Source organism: Neofelis nebulosa, chromosome 1 (assembly GCF_028018385.1).
Source record: "Neofelis nebulosa isolate mNeoNeb1 chromosome 1, mNeoNeb1.pri, whole genome shotgun sequence".
Classification (NCBI taxonomy): Eukaryota; Metazoa; Chordata; class Mammalia; order Carnivora; family Felidae; genus Neofelis; species Neofelis nebulosa.
In genome coordinates, this window is record NC_080782.1 from 161,884,471 (window position 1) to 161,899,272 (window position 14,802).

The window sequence follows — 14,802 nt, forward strand, 5'->3', positions numbered from 1 at the left end:
TAAACGTGAAGGTGCGCACAGAAAATCACGAGAACGGAAACTTCGGGGCCGCTCACGGAGCAGCTGGTAAGTCAGATGCACACGTGTGCACGTGCACACAGCCGTGGCGTCGCTGTTCCAGCAAGTGGGCGTGGCTGACCCAGGGTCTCCGACTTTATGGAAATATGTCTTAAAGACGTTACTATTTAAAACCTTTTCCAAAAATCAGTTATGAGACACGAATCTGCTCACAGTCTCTTGGTCTCTTTGTCTTGAAGGCTCATGGTCTTTGGGTTTGGCGGACATCTCGAAACCACACATCGTCCCGGACATGTCCCTCCCTCAGCTCCCAGTCACAAAACCCAGAACACCCAAGTTCTTCCTCCCAGGCCCCAGGCCCACCCCGGTGTGCCGAGTGCAGGCACTGGCGGGCCTTTGGAGAACTGGGTCTCCGGGGACCCCAAGAGTATATTTTACTCAACATGAGCTCAAGCTACTGTCAAGGAATTCGTATCCATAAATGGCATCCAAGACTTTTGGCAGTAAAAAGTCTTAAATTAATCATGGCAGGGGCGAGGGCAGGGAGTCACTTAGCACAGCTCTTCAACGAGATGCTGGGTACTTGTAAAGTCCTTCCAGGCTGACAGCCGGCTCATTATCACGTGCAGCCGCTAGGCGGGAGGACTCTTTCTCTTCGTAAGAATGACACGGGTGTGCACGTGTGCGTCAGTGCATTTCCACACGGCCAGCACACGCAGGTGCAAGCTGGCAGGGCCTGTGGGCCAGGTGACACACCTCCCTCTCCTCCTCCCTCCTGGTGCCTGGCGCCCCTGCCTGCCGTGCACAGACGACTCCCCGGGGTCGGGCCAGCACTGGGGCCCATAGGCACCACACGCCCCACAAGCCTGCCTCTTGTGCAGCGCTGGGTCCCAGCCCCACCGCCCGGCACTGCCCTCGGCCGCAGCTGGGCCACCCCACTGGACGATAATTTCCTATGGAGCCCTGCTGCTGGTCACGACTAATTGTTCACCGTGTAACAGGGCCTTTCGGCCCTTTTCAATGACAACATCTTCCCTCAAACAAAGACAGGAAGCTCTGGGAGCCTCCGTCAAGATAGCCCGTAAGACACACCACAGGTCCGACACGCTGCGGCCTCTGAGCGCCAGCAGTGAAATCTTCGGTGGAGAGACCCTGGAGCTGCTCGCTCGTAATGAGCTTTCTGAGTAACACGCTTCATTGTCTTAAATAAAGGACGCATCACGATACCTGACCAATCATGACAAAATCGAGAGACGGTGCCCTAGTCACACGAAATTAGAAACCTACTAACAGACAACAGGCAACATGGTGACTTAGGTCTTTTCTACGCTGTGTTTGCAACAATTTTAAATAAATGTTCTCCTCGCATTGATTGGGAATATTGTGTGGCATGTGAAAGTTTGCCTGAACCTTCCACGTGAAGTTCTGACACTTTCTGCGTCGCCCGAGGGTCTGTGCCTGGAGACTGTCGGCAGCGAAGTGTCTGGGGTCTTGCGGCACCAGGGTGGACGTGCGGCGTCTCCCAGGCTCGGTCAGCTCACAGCAGACGCTCCCTGCACGTGAATGTGTCCGTGCGGATGAGGGATGCTGCCTAAGGACTGGGTTTCAGAAGAGAAAACAGTATAAAAGGGCTGAAAATCCCTTTGAGACTTGATAAATTCTCAAATGGATAAAATTATAAAACTGATAGGGGCGCCTGGGTGGCGCAGTCGGTTAAGCGTCCGACTTCAGCCAGGTCACGATCTCGCGGTCCGTGAGTTCGAGCCCCGCGTCGGGCTCTGGGCTGATGCCTGGAGCCTGTTCCCGATTCTGTGTCTCCCTCTCTCTCTGCCCCTCCCCCGTTCATGCTCTGTCTCTCTCTGTCCCAAAAATAAAAAAAAAACGTTGAAAAAAAAAAAATTTAAAAAAAAAAAAACTGATAAACCATGGAGCCCAAACGTGCATGACTACTCAACAACTTTCCACGTTTTGTTACTATTTAAACATCAAAGGACATGTCCTCCCTTCACAAGGATTCAGAAATCAAAACACTCAGAAAACTGTCTTTGAAGATAAAGTAACCTGACAAAAGTGAAGTCACATCTGGGGCATTCGTCCACCTGAAGTCTTGCTAAAAACATCACCAGTGCGACTTAATGCTAGTTCCTCCTTCTGCAGAGGTAAGAAATCGATTTTCACACTTTGGGGCCTGGACTCACTTTTTGCACGCTACAACAAGGGAATAACAAAAAGCCAGAAAGTTGGCTCGAAGCCCAATTTAGACACGCAAATGCCACTTAATCTGTCAAGTTCAGAAAGCTCCCGAGCCAGCCGCGCCCTGGAGAGCCCACACCCGCCGCTCAGACGCTCGCTCCCCCTTCTTCTCCCTCCTGTGGGCCTCCTGCCCACAGGCGGCCTGAGAGCTTTTCACGCGGACTTACGTCCCTTGCTGTTCGCGGCAGCCCTGCGAGGCAGGTGTTCTCATGGATCCACTTTATGAGGACACCCAGGTGCCACCCGGCCACAGGCGGCAAGGCTGGGTTCCGGTCAGGGACCCCCCCTCCCCAGCGCTCATCCGCCTCTCTGAGGTGGTGCTAGCGTTATCCCCAAGGCAGGATACCTCTTCCACACTGTATCCAAAGAGCACCGAGGACTCTGATTCTAGAATGTTTGTGTGTACATCACACAGCTGCAATGAGCCTGTTTACGTTTTGAAAGACACAACAAAGGTTTCTTCCTCCCAAGTCACAAGTATAAAATGAATGGATAAGTTCTTAGCTAACCAGAAATAAAGCTCGAAATTCTATTTATGACCGCACAAACCCAACGGCAAGGATTCACGATTTGCACTCATGTGGAGATGATAATTCTGGCGAAGAAGTGGGTTTGGGCAGAGAGGAGGGCCTCCCACCATGAGGACACGTGAACTCTGGCCACCGGAGCAAGCATGTCCCGCTCCAGACTCTACCTTCTGCTAAGCCGTGAATCTGTGGGCCCCAAACAACCGTCTGAACTACTCTTCACCAGTGAAAATGTGTTTTTCGGCCACAGTACCCTCTCGACGAGCAGCTGAGGTCAGAAACCCTTCACTGTGATTTCTGAATTGTTACTGGTTGTGACAACAGAAGGGTCTCTCGGGTCATGTCTTGTTACATTTACTAGCCCCTGAGAGTGACGCTGGAGGGAACCCTCTTACTCGGCTGGTGCGGACAACCCACATGAAGGTTCTCTCTCCAGGAGCATGTGCCTGGTGCACCGTGGAGAATATAGGATCACCCACTTGCACCCCCAGGAGGCCGGCTGTCCACAGAAGCCGCAGCAAACCTGAGACCCAAGCACAGACTGAAGCCACCCCCACCCTGAGTGGCTTCTGTAGGCTGGGCACTGTGGGGGCCCCTTAGGGAGGTTTGCAGGAGTCTGGAGCATGGCCATTACTCTGCGGGAGCCCCTGACATAGTCGGGGTTGGAGCCGACCTGTGAAGCAGTCGGCAAACCACATGAACAGCACACAATGAAATGCTGCAAGGGGGCTGCATGGAAACAGGGTGTGAGGCCTGGAGAGCTAGCTGCTCCCAGGAACTGCTTCCCAGAGGACGGAGGACGGCAGCAGTGTGACCGTCAACTAGAGACGCTGGACACAGGCCAAGAAGGGTGCCCGATGACAGGAAGCAGGTGGAGTGTCTGGACCCGGAACCGCCCCCACAAACACACTTACGTGGAGCCAGCTTCCTGTCTGTCATCTGCTTTGCTTGAACAAAGGGACAACTAGTGGACAAGTGCAGAAGCATGGATGTGACTGGTTGGTCCTCTTCCGATGCTCAGAGCATCCTTCAGAATTGCCTCCTGGGTCCCTTCACGCTTTAAAGGGTACTCGACACCCACCCTTTCAGCCACACTTGCAGTGTCTCCAAACAGCTAACCTTCCTTTCTTGTAACTGTGTCCACTGAACGTGGACACCTCTGAGACCTTTACAAAGTATTTCGAGCAGGGGAAGCAACTTTAAAGCCCCTGGATCTGAGAGCTGCTGGGGCCACCTCAGGTCTCCAGCTTGCCCCGTCCACAGGCTCTCACCAACCAGCCCGGGGCTCCGCCCATGAGGCGTCCTTGGCATAAACGTTCCTTTTCAGTCGAGATCTGCATTCTGTAATTTCTCATCGATTCCCTGGCTCTCAGCCCCACCACCCAGAGGCCAAGACAACAGCTCCAGTCCTGCCACACGGTGGGCACACACGCTCGAAGGGCATGGCTGTGTTCCTGCTGGGTCTTCTGCTTTCCAGCGATGGCCAGAGAGAGCATTGCAATCTCCCACCAGGTGGCTGCTGGTTCAGACCACACCATCTGTATTAGTCAGCAAGTGCCACGCTAATGCTGGGTAACAATGCACCCCTGATTCAGTGCCACCCCACTCAGCTCTATGGGGTTGGCTTTGTTCCACGGGCCTCCCTCTGGACCCAGGCTGGAGGGGCAGCGGTTGCCCCAAACACGAAGTCTGAGTCCCTCTGACTTTCATGGACATCGTTTGTGACGAAGTTAGTGTATGCATGTGGGCAGCCGGCAAGGATGCTTTCCTCCGTGAACTCTCAATTCATTCAGTCACTTCGTTCATGAAGGTCCAGGTGCCAATTTATAGTTTCTCAATCACACATTCTCTTTTCGAAACTCAGGGAAGTATTCACAGATATCCGATGCTTGGGTGTCTCCTCCACCTGCCATGGTTCCTGCATCCACACAACACCTGTTTCTGTGGCACGTGAATGAGAGGTCACACAGGATGTGAGTGAGCCACAGACACGACAGAGGAGCCATGGGCAGGAGGCATAGTGGGAACGTGGGTGCAGCTCACAGGAGTGGCCCCAGAGGGGCCCCAAATCAACCGATGGGCAAGCGGGCCACACAGGTGTAAGGAGCCCCTGGTTTTCCATCCGCTTCCATCTCTGGAGTCCACTGAGGGGGTCAGATGCTTCCACCTCCCCACTGAGCAGCACCTGGTCTGGCACAGACTCACTTGGCCGGGGTGGACCCGGGGACCTGCATTTCTAACACCTGGGCAATGCTCGCTCGGAGACTGCAGCCTGAGAACCCTGTTGGCAGGAAATCAGCAACGCCTCAGGCATGCGACTCCAAGAGAAAAGACCTCTGGTTTCATCTCCAGGGCTTCTCTTTTGAATCCCTAAGACCTACTCCTGACTCCCTGCTGCGGGAGCCCAGGAACTTCCTGTGGATGCCCTTTGTCAACAGTTGACAACAGCCACACCCACCCACCACAAATCTGCACTACATTCCATCGCATTTCACACGTCTTCCGATATCCATCTAACCTGCCTCCATGGTGTTCTTCCCAAAATGCCTCAACACACCTTAAAAGTGGATCTGAAGAAACAACTCCTGAGGCTTCATGACTGAGGCAGATGCCTGCAGGTGTGGGGGGGTGCATAACCATGCTGGACAGACCTCAGTTTTGCAGGGAGGCTCTGGCCACTGTGTCGAAAGCCCCTACATTCACCGTTCTGTGCAGGGATGAGCCCACCCTGCACCCAGTTGGGTCTCCCTGGTAGGAGTCTTTCCTCTGACAGGTGCATGGGGGGGGGGGGGGCGTCAGGCCACTCTGCTCCGAGGACATCCTGGGAAACTTCTCCCAGCCCGCTGCCCCACTAAGCCCCATCACAGCCACACACCACCTTCCCAAGGAGGGTCGGTGGCCTGGAGGACATGTGATGGCAGGTGGGCCACACTGGATCGTCCTTTCCTCTCATGGCCACATCCGACTCAGTCAGCCCCACTTTCAGACATGTGCAGGACCCCACTGCCCAAGCTGAGCGCCACCCAGGCCCCAGTGGCCATCCACCCTCTCCTGGACCAGCAGTGGCTCCCAGTCACACAGTAAGTCCATGTTCCCCACAAGCCTCTGGATGAGCCCTGCTTGTGTGTCTCAGAGGCTCCGATTTCCCAGAGTCTGAGCTGGGGTTGGAGCCGTGGGCCGGCTTTACACGGGGCTGAACAGTGGGCCCCTCAATTCTGTGTGTTGAAGTTCCAACCCCAGGACCTCAGAATGTGACTCTGCTTGGACACGGGGACTTTAAAGACGTAATTAAGATAAAATGAGGTTGCTGGGTGGCCCTACTCCATATGACCGGGGTCCGTGTAAGGAGATCAGACCCAGTCATGCAGAAAGACGACCACGTGAGGACACGGGAGAAGATCGCCATCCACACGCCAAGAAAAGAGGCCTGAGGACAGACCAGCCCTGCGGAACTTGGCCTCAGACTTCCAGCCTCCACACTGAGAAATGCACATCTGTTTCTCTACAGCGGCCGGGCTGCCTAATGCAGGGGCCCAGACCCTCGCTCCCTGCCCCCTGCCTCCACTGGCTCCCCCCGCCCCTCGGCCATTCCAGCCCCACACACCAAGGGCTTCCAGACCCCACGGTGCAAACACAAATAGCCTCATTGTGCACAGAAGGCTCTTCCCCAAACTAAATATTACACACCAAATTCTTAGGGTATGTTTCAGCATTTCTGGGTTAACTACCTACTTTTACGTGTTGACCCAAGCAGACGCCACATCCACATAATTTTGTGCAGAGGGAAGCCGGCTAAGGAGTTGCAGGACAGAGCTTCTCTCTGAGAAGATGGGGGGTGTTGCTGTCTTGTCACAGGCTGGCTTTGTTCAGACAATTCACATTGGCTCAAGGTCCCTTGGGACATAGATGTGCCATCAGCAGCGTCAGGGGACCAAACCCTCAGCCTTCCACCTGGAGGATTCTCGGGGACTGCAGCACCTGGGTCTGGCTTCCAAAAGCATTCTGGTGACACAGCCCCCGGGGTGATGCCCACCCGAGGAACTGCTGCCCACCAAGTAGCAGCTACAGAGGAGAGGCGAGGCAGGGCTCATTCCCAGCCTCGGATCTGGGCGTGACCCACGGAGAGGGGGGGCAGCAAACAGAAGGCCCTCCAGGGCAGCGGCGGGGTAGGGGAGCGCCCGCAGGCTCGCAGATGGGACAGGCCAGCCGGGATCTGCTGGGTAAACCACTCACCTCAGTGTGGCCTCCAGGGCAGCTTTTCACAAGCTTGACACAACTTGGAGACTCTGTGGCTTTGTGGCATGATGGGTATTTCGGGGTTTGGGCAGAACAGAGAATGTCAACTACCAGATCTGCCACTGACCAGTCCTGCAATCTAGCTGGACCTCAGTTTCCATACCTATAGAATGGGCCTAACGGCCAAACCTCAGACTGGCTGTCCGGATTGAAACACGCTACAAGCACTAGCTCTGTATTAGGCAGAGGACAAAAACTAAAGAGAAAAAAACAGAACAGAACAAAACAAAACAAAACAAAAAAACCCCTCACAACTATGTGTTGATTTTATGTGGTAAGACACAATTCTCCTTTTTGTTAAAAACAATATTTTAAAAATAATTTTTTCAAATGTTACGTTCCGTAGAAGAGTACGTGATTTCTGTGACTCATTAACTGCCCATATTTGGTCTATTTACATATTCATACCAAGCAAACATCAAAACTAGAAAAGTACACCTAACAAGAAAGAGGGAAGTGAATTTTAAGAGTTTTCCACCCCCACCCCCCGAAGCAGAGAGAAGCAGGTGTCATCACCTGGAACCCACCCCTTCCCTCACACCTCTTTGTCTCTAAAATTTTTCTCCAAAGTAATCAAGAAAATTGCAACTTCCCCAGGATGAGACCCTGGTGAGGCATCCTTTTATGGTTACTGGGCCTGTGACAGTCACCAACTACTACAAGGCTGATGGGGGCATGGGGTCCTCATCCAGGGCTGACTGGGGGACGGGGGTGGGGTCCTCCCCCCAGGACTGACCGGGGGATGGGGGTGGGGTCCTCCCCCCAGGACTAACAGGGAGACGATGGTGGGGTCCTCCCCCCTGGACTGACCAGGGGACGGGGGTGGGGTCCTCCTCCTGGACTGACTGGGGGACGGGGGTGGGGTCCTCCCCCCAGGACTGACAGGGAGACGGTGGTGGGGTCCTCCCCCCTGGACTGACCGGGGGACGGGGGTGGGGTCCTCCCCCTGGACTGACCGGGGGATGGGGGTGGGGTCCTCCCCCTGGACTGACTGGGGGATGGGGGTAGGGTCCTCCCCCCAGGACTGACAGGGAGACGGTGGTGGGGTCCTCCCCCCTGGACTGACCAGGGGACGGGGGTGGGGTCCTCCTCCTGGACTGACTGGGGGACGGGGGTGGGGTCCTCCCCCCAGGACTGACTGGGGGACGGGGGTGGGGTCTTCCCCTGTGGACTGATCACGGGGATGGGGGTGGGGTCCTCCTCCAGGACTGATGGGGGGACAGGGCACTTTCCATATATTTGGACTTGCCGCTCTTTGTTCTTTTACTTTCCAGAAGCTTCTACGTTTGCCAGATCAGGTGTGTCACAAAACTATGTTCATTCCTACTTGAGAGCTCTCCAGAGGCCCTCTGCTTGAACTGACTGAGCACGTGGGGGACGCCGCTGCGGGCCAGGGTCTCAGAAGGATGAACCCTGATGAATGTGTGCTGCTGGGTGATACACCCACTCCGCCCCCAGCACAGCTGAGTTCCTGGCTGAGATATGAGTTGACATTTGGCTCCTTGGCCAGTGGTGAGCTCAGTGCAGGACAAGAGACAGGACAGCGGTGGGGAGGGAGATGCCGGGGCCAGAGACAGAGGGCCCAGGGGAGAGGGGCAGGTGCAGTGCTCAACCAGGACTTTCTGGTGCTCACCGGGGGCCATTCAACTTTGAAATATGACAGCACTTGTATCTGTACCTTCACTGTCTGCTGTGCAACCTTGTCCATTTATCCCTCCACCCATCCTCATCCACCCACCCACCCACCGTGTCATCGTGCACCCATGACAAGAGCTAGTATTTTGCTCAAGGTCAGGGAGTGGAGAAGGGGGCACTCGACCCCGATTCCTCTCTGCAGCCACTCCTGGCCCAACACCACTGGCATCATCACCCGAGAATGAAAAGCACAGATTCTCAGGGTCTGCCACAGACTTCCCGAATCAGGGGTGTGGGGTGGGGGCCAGAGGCTGCGAGCATTAGCTCGGGTGGCCTCAGGGGCCCATCCAGAGGACCTCTGTTCTTCCGCTTTCTGCACATGTGCGGGCCGACTACAGGTCCATTAGTGTCTCTCCCTCCTGCTTCTGGCTTTGTCACGGTTACTGAGACTCTAAGCGAGATGAACATGCTGGCAAGGGGGCCTCACAGAGCAGGGCGCTCCTGCCGCTGGAAGCCGCTCCTGGCCTTGTGATGGGATATTGGGTTCAAGAGTCCACGGACAACAGACACAGGTTCACAGCCCACATGCCAGCACGCGCACCCTCCCTCCCACGCAGGCTAACCTAGATGATGCCAGCACCATGGGAAGTCAGGGGAAGGACAAAGGAACATGCCTGTCAGTTCAGGGCGGAGCCGCAGAGGGAAACAGACACGGAGCCTTTGAAAGGTCGCCGAGTGCACTCAGCTCTGACCTGCTCCCCAGGGCTCAGGCCCCCAGCCCCAAGGCACCGGGTCAGTGCACAGACCGACATCCTGCCCACGTCTGCCACTAAGATCACCTGACCCTGTTCTGTCACAGATGGGGAGCTCCTCTGAGGACCTGGGCTGGCGAGCAGGTCGACATCGACCTATATTCCCATCCCCGTGAGTGGAGCTGTGCGTGTGCCCCAAGTTGGGTCGACAGTGCTGCGTCAATGCCTCGGGACACACACCCGCACCGCATCACACAGCCTGCATTCAGCGGAGCCTCGCTCGCAGCCTGCTGGAAAATGAGTTTGTGCAGAGGGAGCCGACAGCATTAACAGGACACAGGCAGGGACGCCGTCCTCTCCCCCTGCTGAAAACACTACATCCTCGTGAAGCCGACCGTTGACCTGGATTGAAAAGCGATCTGAAATCTGCGGCTGTTGGCAGCACAGATGTGACAAAGGACACACATCTGTGACTTGCTGCTGAGGGGGTCAAATAGAACCTGGCTCGCAGCACAATTCGGGGAGTGGCCAGGGTCCTGCCTGCTCCTCAGAGAAGCCTTTTCACAATTCAAAATGCACACGCATCTTCCGAGCTGGAGATGAAACCTCCGTCCCCGAGAACCCAGGGCATGACGTCACTCTGGGAAGTCTTCCCACCGCTCCTGTCCTCACTGCAGGGCTTGAGTGGAGGGGAGGGGAGGGGAGGGCCTGAGGAGCCGTTCCCCCCCACCCCCCCGCGCAGGGCGGGAGGGGCGCTCCGTGAGTCTCTGACCCAGCGACCTTCACCTCAGGACACAGCCCAGACCCCGCACCCAAGCAAAACGCAACCGAGTTCCAGAAAAGGGGAGCCATCTCCCTAGGAACGAGGGACCAGATGGCACACAACGGCTTCCTTTTCTTTTGACCCATATCCAGTAAGTCCAGTAGCTTTAATCACAAAATCACCATTAAAAACTGAATGTCTCCAAAAATCGTGGCTAGACCACCGCACACAATGACATGTATGCTGATTCAATCACTGCTTTGCCCTCCAAACCCAGTGAGGTCTCCCACTTGTGACAGAGAGGAAGGATACCACCCCTAACCCACTTAAGTGACAAAATCTAATATCCCAGAAAGGCATCAGTTAGACAATGAAGGAATGATACACAACGTAACGTTTGGGCAATATCAGGCAAAAATGTGGCAACTTACTTTTAACGACACACGATTATTTCCTCTTCATTCAAGGAAACTAGTTAACGCAGACCGCTCTCTTCCTGCACAGTGCGGCATCGAAACTCAGAGGTGACTGACTGAGACACTGCCAGCTCAGCGTTTTCTAACCCTAAAGGGATCCATTCGAACGGCTCCTCAAAGCTCGTCTTAAGTAACCTCCTAATCAATACAGGCAACGGAAGCCCACACATGCCGTCCTCTACCCTTACCTACACCATTCCCAAGCGCTTGTCTCAGCTGTAAATTATATTTGGTGAGGAAAAGAAGCATCCCGTTAATCCAGATTTTTCCTCCTAAAAACAAGCTTCTGATAGCCTCACCATGCCTACGCCCCACTCTGGAAGCCCTTGGCTCGGATTATTTTCAACCCACAGATACCGTATGCTTTCTCGAAAGGCAGCTGCCCCCCGGGGTGAAGAAGCAGATCTCAGACGAGGGTACGAACCCGGATCTGCAACCTGCAGCTATATGCTCACTCTCCCGGGTGGAACCAAATCACGCTGCCTGTCCACGGAAACCTAGCAGCCGCCAGCAAGATGCCCAGCACCTCTGCTCCTTCCTGTTCTCGCTGCTGGGGAAGAAAACGAAGGCTGTCATGCAAAACTCAGGCGCATGTCAGGCTTAAGAACACAGGATTCAGCAGCTCCTCCTACCAGTGTGCTTGGAAACCGCATCGAGCCTCCGCACCATTTCTTCCAGAGCCATCTCTTCATTTCTCAGCCAAAACCTCATCCTCCAACACCAGTGACCCTCTGTTGCAGAAGGCGCCTTATGGGTGGGGTCGTGCGATGGGGAGGGGGCACGGCCGCGCCTCCCTTCCCGGGATTGGTCCCCGAGCCCCGCCAAGGGGGCGCGCCCTGCGGCAGGGGGGCTGCGGGGCGGAAGCGGAAGCGGCGCGCTTGCCTCGCGTGTCCCCACGGCCACCAGGGAGCCCTGCGTGTGCGCCCCCGCCTTCACCTGGGAGCCCCGCGTGTGCGCCCCCGCGGCCACCTGGGAGCCCTGCGTGTGCGCCCCGCGGTCACCTGGGAGCCCTGCGTGTGCGCCCCCGCGGCCACCTGGCAGTCCTGCGTGTGCACCCCCGGGGCCACCTGGAACCCATGTGTAGACCCCCTACGGATACCTGGCGGCACCCCCCACAGTACCGCCTGTGCTCCCCGCGCAAAGGCGCAGCCCGCCCCCATCCCTCGCAGCCCTGGGTCTCTGCTCCTTCCCCCGAGAGGAAGGAGGAGCTGCCGGCCGAGCAGAAGGTGAAGTGGCCGCCAGGGCGTCACCGGGAACCTGCTTCCCCCACTTTACCTCTGGCTGCCCTGGGGCAGGTGCAGAGGCCGCAGCAGCCCAGCGCGTGCTCCCCGCGCTCCCCGCGCCGCCGCATGCCTCCCAGCCACCCCGGGTCCCTGGGTCCACGATGTGTCCGCGGGTGGTCAGGGTGGAACAGCCGCCCCCCAAGTCGCGCCGACGGTCTGAGGACGCAGGGCGCGGGGAGGGAAGCGCGCGGCAGCTCGCACAGGCCTTCCGACCTCGCCATGCTTGGCACCAAGCCACTGCGTGCATTTTACACCTCAGCGCCCTGCATATCGGAGTCGCCGTGTGGGCGGCTGCGGCTGCGAGGGAACAGGGGTGTGCGCTAACCCTCTCCTCGCCCGGGGTCTGCCAGCCCTCTGTGGTTGGCATGCCAGGTGGCGCGCTCCTCCCTACAGAAGCGGGGTTTCAGGAAGAAGCGACCGTTTGCGTGACTGGTTTGGTATGTTCCAGCGAGGAGCCTCTGAGGCTCCGGCCGTGGCTCCTGTCAACACTCGGTCACACGGTCAGGCTCCAAGCTGGGTCCCAGGGGCAAATGGTTGGAGGTGACCCAGCACTTGCTCTGGGAGAGGTCGTGGGCCTGGGGGGCAAGAGAAATCTGGAAAGTGCTGCCGAGCGGGATGAAGGATGCTGCCCTTGTGCTTTGCTTTTCTTGTTTACATCGGAGCCACCTGCCACCAGTGAGGGCGGGGGCAGCAAGGTGTCCCGCAGAGCAGGCAGCGAGCCTTTCTTTCCCTTGTGGGCGCTGGTCCTGGGCTGTCCTGCCCGAAGCTGTGCCAGACACATTCCCCTTCACCCCCCATCACACACCCCTTCACCCCCCATCACACACCTGCCCCACCTCACACTCCCCTTCGCCCCCCAATCACACACCTGCCCCACCTCACACTCCCCTTCGCCCCCCATCACACACCCCTTTGAACCCCATCACACACCTGCCTGACTTCAGGGCAGATCCTGAAATGTCCAAGGCAGGCCCTGCCCTGCCTTGCCCTGCCCTGCCCAGTGCAGAGGGCGGCGCCCATCCCACTGCCCCAAAGGCAACAACCCCCACACTTGTCCTTGACTCGCACACGTTTCTCCCTGGCCACACTCTCTCACACCTGCACTGCACATCTGGGGGTCACATCCCTCCTCAGAGGCGTCTCCACCTCCTCCCTCACAGGGTTTAACCCCTTTTGGTCACTGCAGTGCTCAAACTTGAGGTCCCGTGGAAGCCTGGAGGGCTGGTTGACCCCACCACACCCGGTAGGTCAGGAGCGGGGGTGATGGGCATTTCCAACAGGACCCCAGGTGACGCTGAGGCTGCTGGTCTACAAGCTGAGAGCCGCTGCGAAAGAGGACAAGGCAGATGCCTGCCCCCTGCTCTCGCTGACTCCCTGCCCATCGGGGCGGGACATCTCCACTCACACACAGTTTCTTTCCTGAGCCCTGAGGCCTCCACCCTGTCCCCTGAAACGCCTCTGGCTGGTGCCCATCCCCAGACCAAGTGCTGCTTAGGTGGAGTCCACTGACCTCTGTGACGGGTGCTGTTTATGTGTCAGTTGGCCAGGCCTTGGTGCCCCGATGTTGGTTCAAACACCAGGCTGGATCTCTTTTTGAGGGTATTTCACGGATGTGATTAACATGTAAGTCAGCAGACCGAGTAAGGCAGATCCATCTCCCTGCTGTGCATGGGCCTCGTTAAATCATGTGAAGGCTTTACGGACAAGGACGGGTTGCCCTGAGGAAGAGGGAAGACTTGGGACATGACCCACAACGCCAGCTCTTCCCTGGTGGCCAGCCCACACCTGCACCCACAGATTTTCAGATTTTCCAGCCCCACAGCCAGCTGAGCCAGTCATTTATAGATCTCTCCTCCCTCCTCTCTCTTTCTCAATTTCCACCAAACCTTTACTCTCTCCTTAAACTATAGCATAAATGGTGCTTTCTATAAAAATCACTTCATATCTGATTGAAGAATAACAATAGTGACACTGTCCCCAAACCCAGCTCCGGGGACTCTCCAATCTCTTTAAGGACGTGAACCCCTTTAGGCATCACAGACAGGTGGCACTGTCTTCACCCTGTTTTATAGGACGAGGCACAGAAAGGCTCAGTAACCTGCCTAGGGTCACACAGCTGTGAAGTGGCAGATGCACAAATGAGTGTTTGCTTTATGGAAACCTTGTCACATCCCAACTAGAATGCCATCCCCAAAGTCCTTTAGAGTAAATAAGGGACAATTAGGGAGGGAGGGTCCCAAGCCCAATACTGAAGAAGAACCAGGCCCAAGGGCATGGGCCTGCTTTCTATCACTGTCTTGCCCCCTCCCAGAAAGGAGAAACAGGACAGGGCTGTTCTGGGCCCCATGAGGCCATACGGTGCCCAGGTGGGAAGGCAGAGGTAATGTTACACCTGGATACAGAACACATCCGCTTAGCAACCGTTCCGGAAAGTTAGCCCGAAACAGGAGCCCTGGGGAGCCCGCCCTCCTGAGGAGGGGGGAGCTCTGGGGGAGGGGGGAGCATGGCTGGAAGTGAGCACAGCTCTGGAGACTGAGGACGCACATACGTCCCATGCTGCCTTGCCCCACGTCAAGGGGGCAGCATGGGGAGAGGGGGGACTCGGAAAGAAGGTTCTGAAGAAATCCACAATTGCTAACAGCACAGCCTGGCTCTGGAGCTGGGGTGTGGGGCAGGTGCAGCCTCCTGGAGCAGGGCGACCAGCTGCTTCTGAACAACTACTCCCTGGGCAGGGCGGGGCTGAGCTAGGCAGGGGGGCTCCCTGCCCCTGAGGGGCTTACACTCTGTGTAGGGCCAGCC

The 14,802-nt window shown here is 56.7% G+C and overlaps 1 protein-coding gene across 10 annotated transcripts in view; it reads right to left on the reverse strand.

Moving 5' to 3' along the window:
* MCF2L (MCF.2 cell line derived transforming sequence like) overlaps positions 1-14,802 on the reverse strand; it is a 127,457-nt gene that overhangs the window by 86,175 nt on the left and 26,480 nt on the right. For 2 of the 10 annotated variants that reach the window (XM_058741971.1, XM_058741950.1), the window contains exon 1: positions 11,996-12,119. The exons of 2 other annotated variants lie outside the window; for them this stretch is intronic. In XM_058741971.1, coding sequence (XP_058597954.1) covers positions 11,996-12,071 — 76 coding nt within the window. In that variant the 5' untranslated portion in view covers positions 12,072-12,119. Of the gene's footprint in view, positions 1-10,675; positions 11,136-11,352; positions 11,555-11,995; positions 12,120-14,802 lie in introns of those variants that run through there. 6 more of the 10 variants (XM_058742036.1, XM_058742019.1, XM_058742047.1 and 3 more) reach the window with 5 other exon arrangements.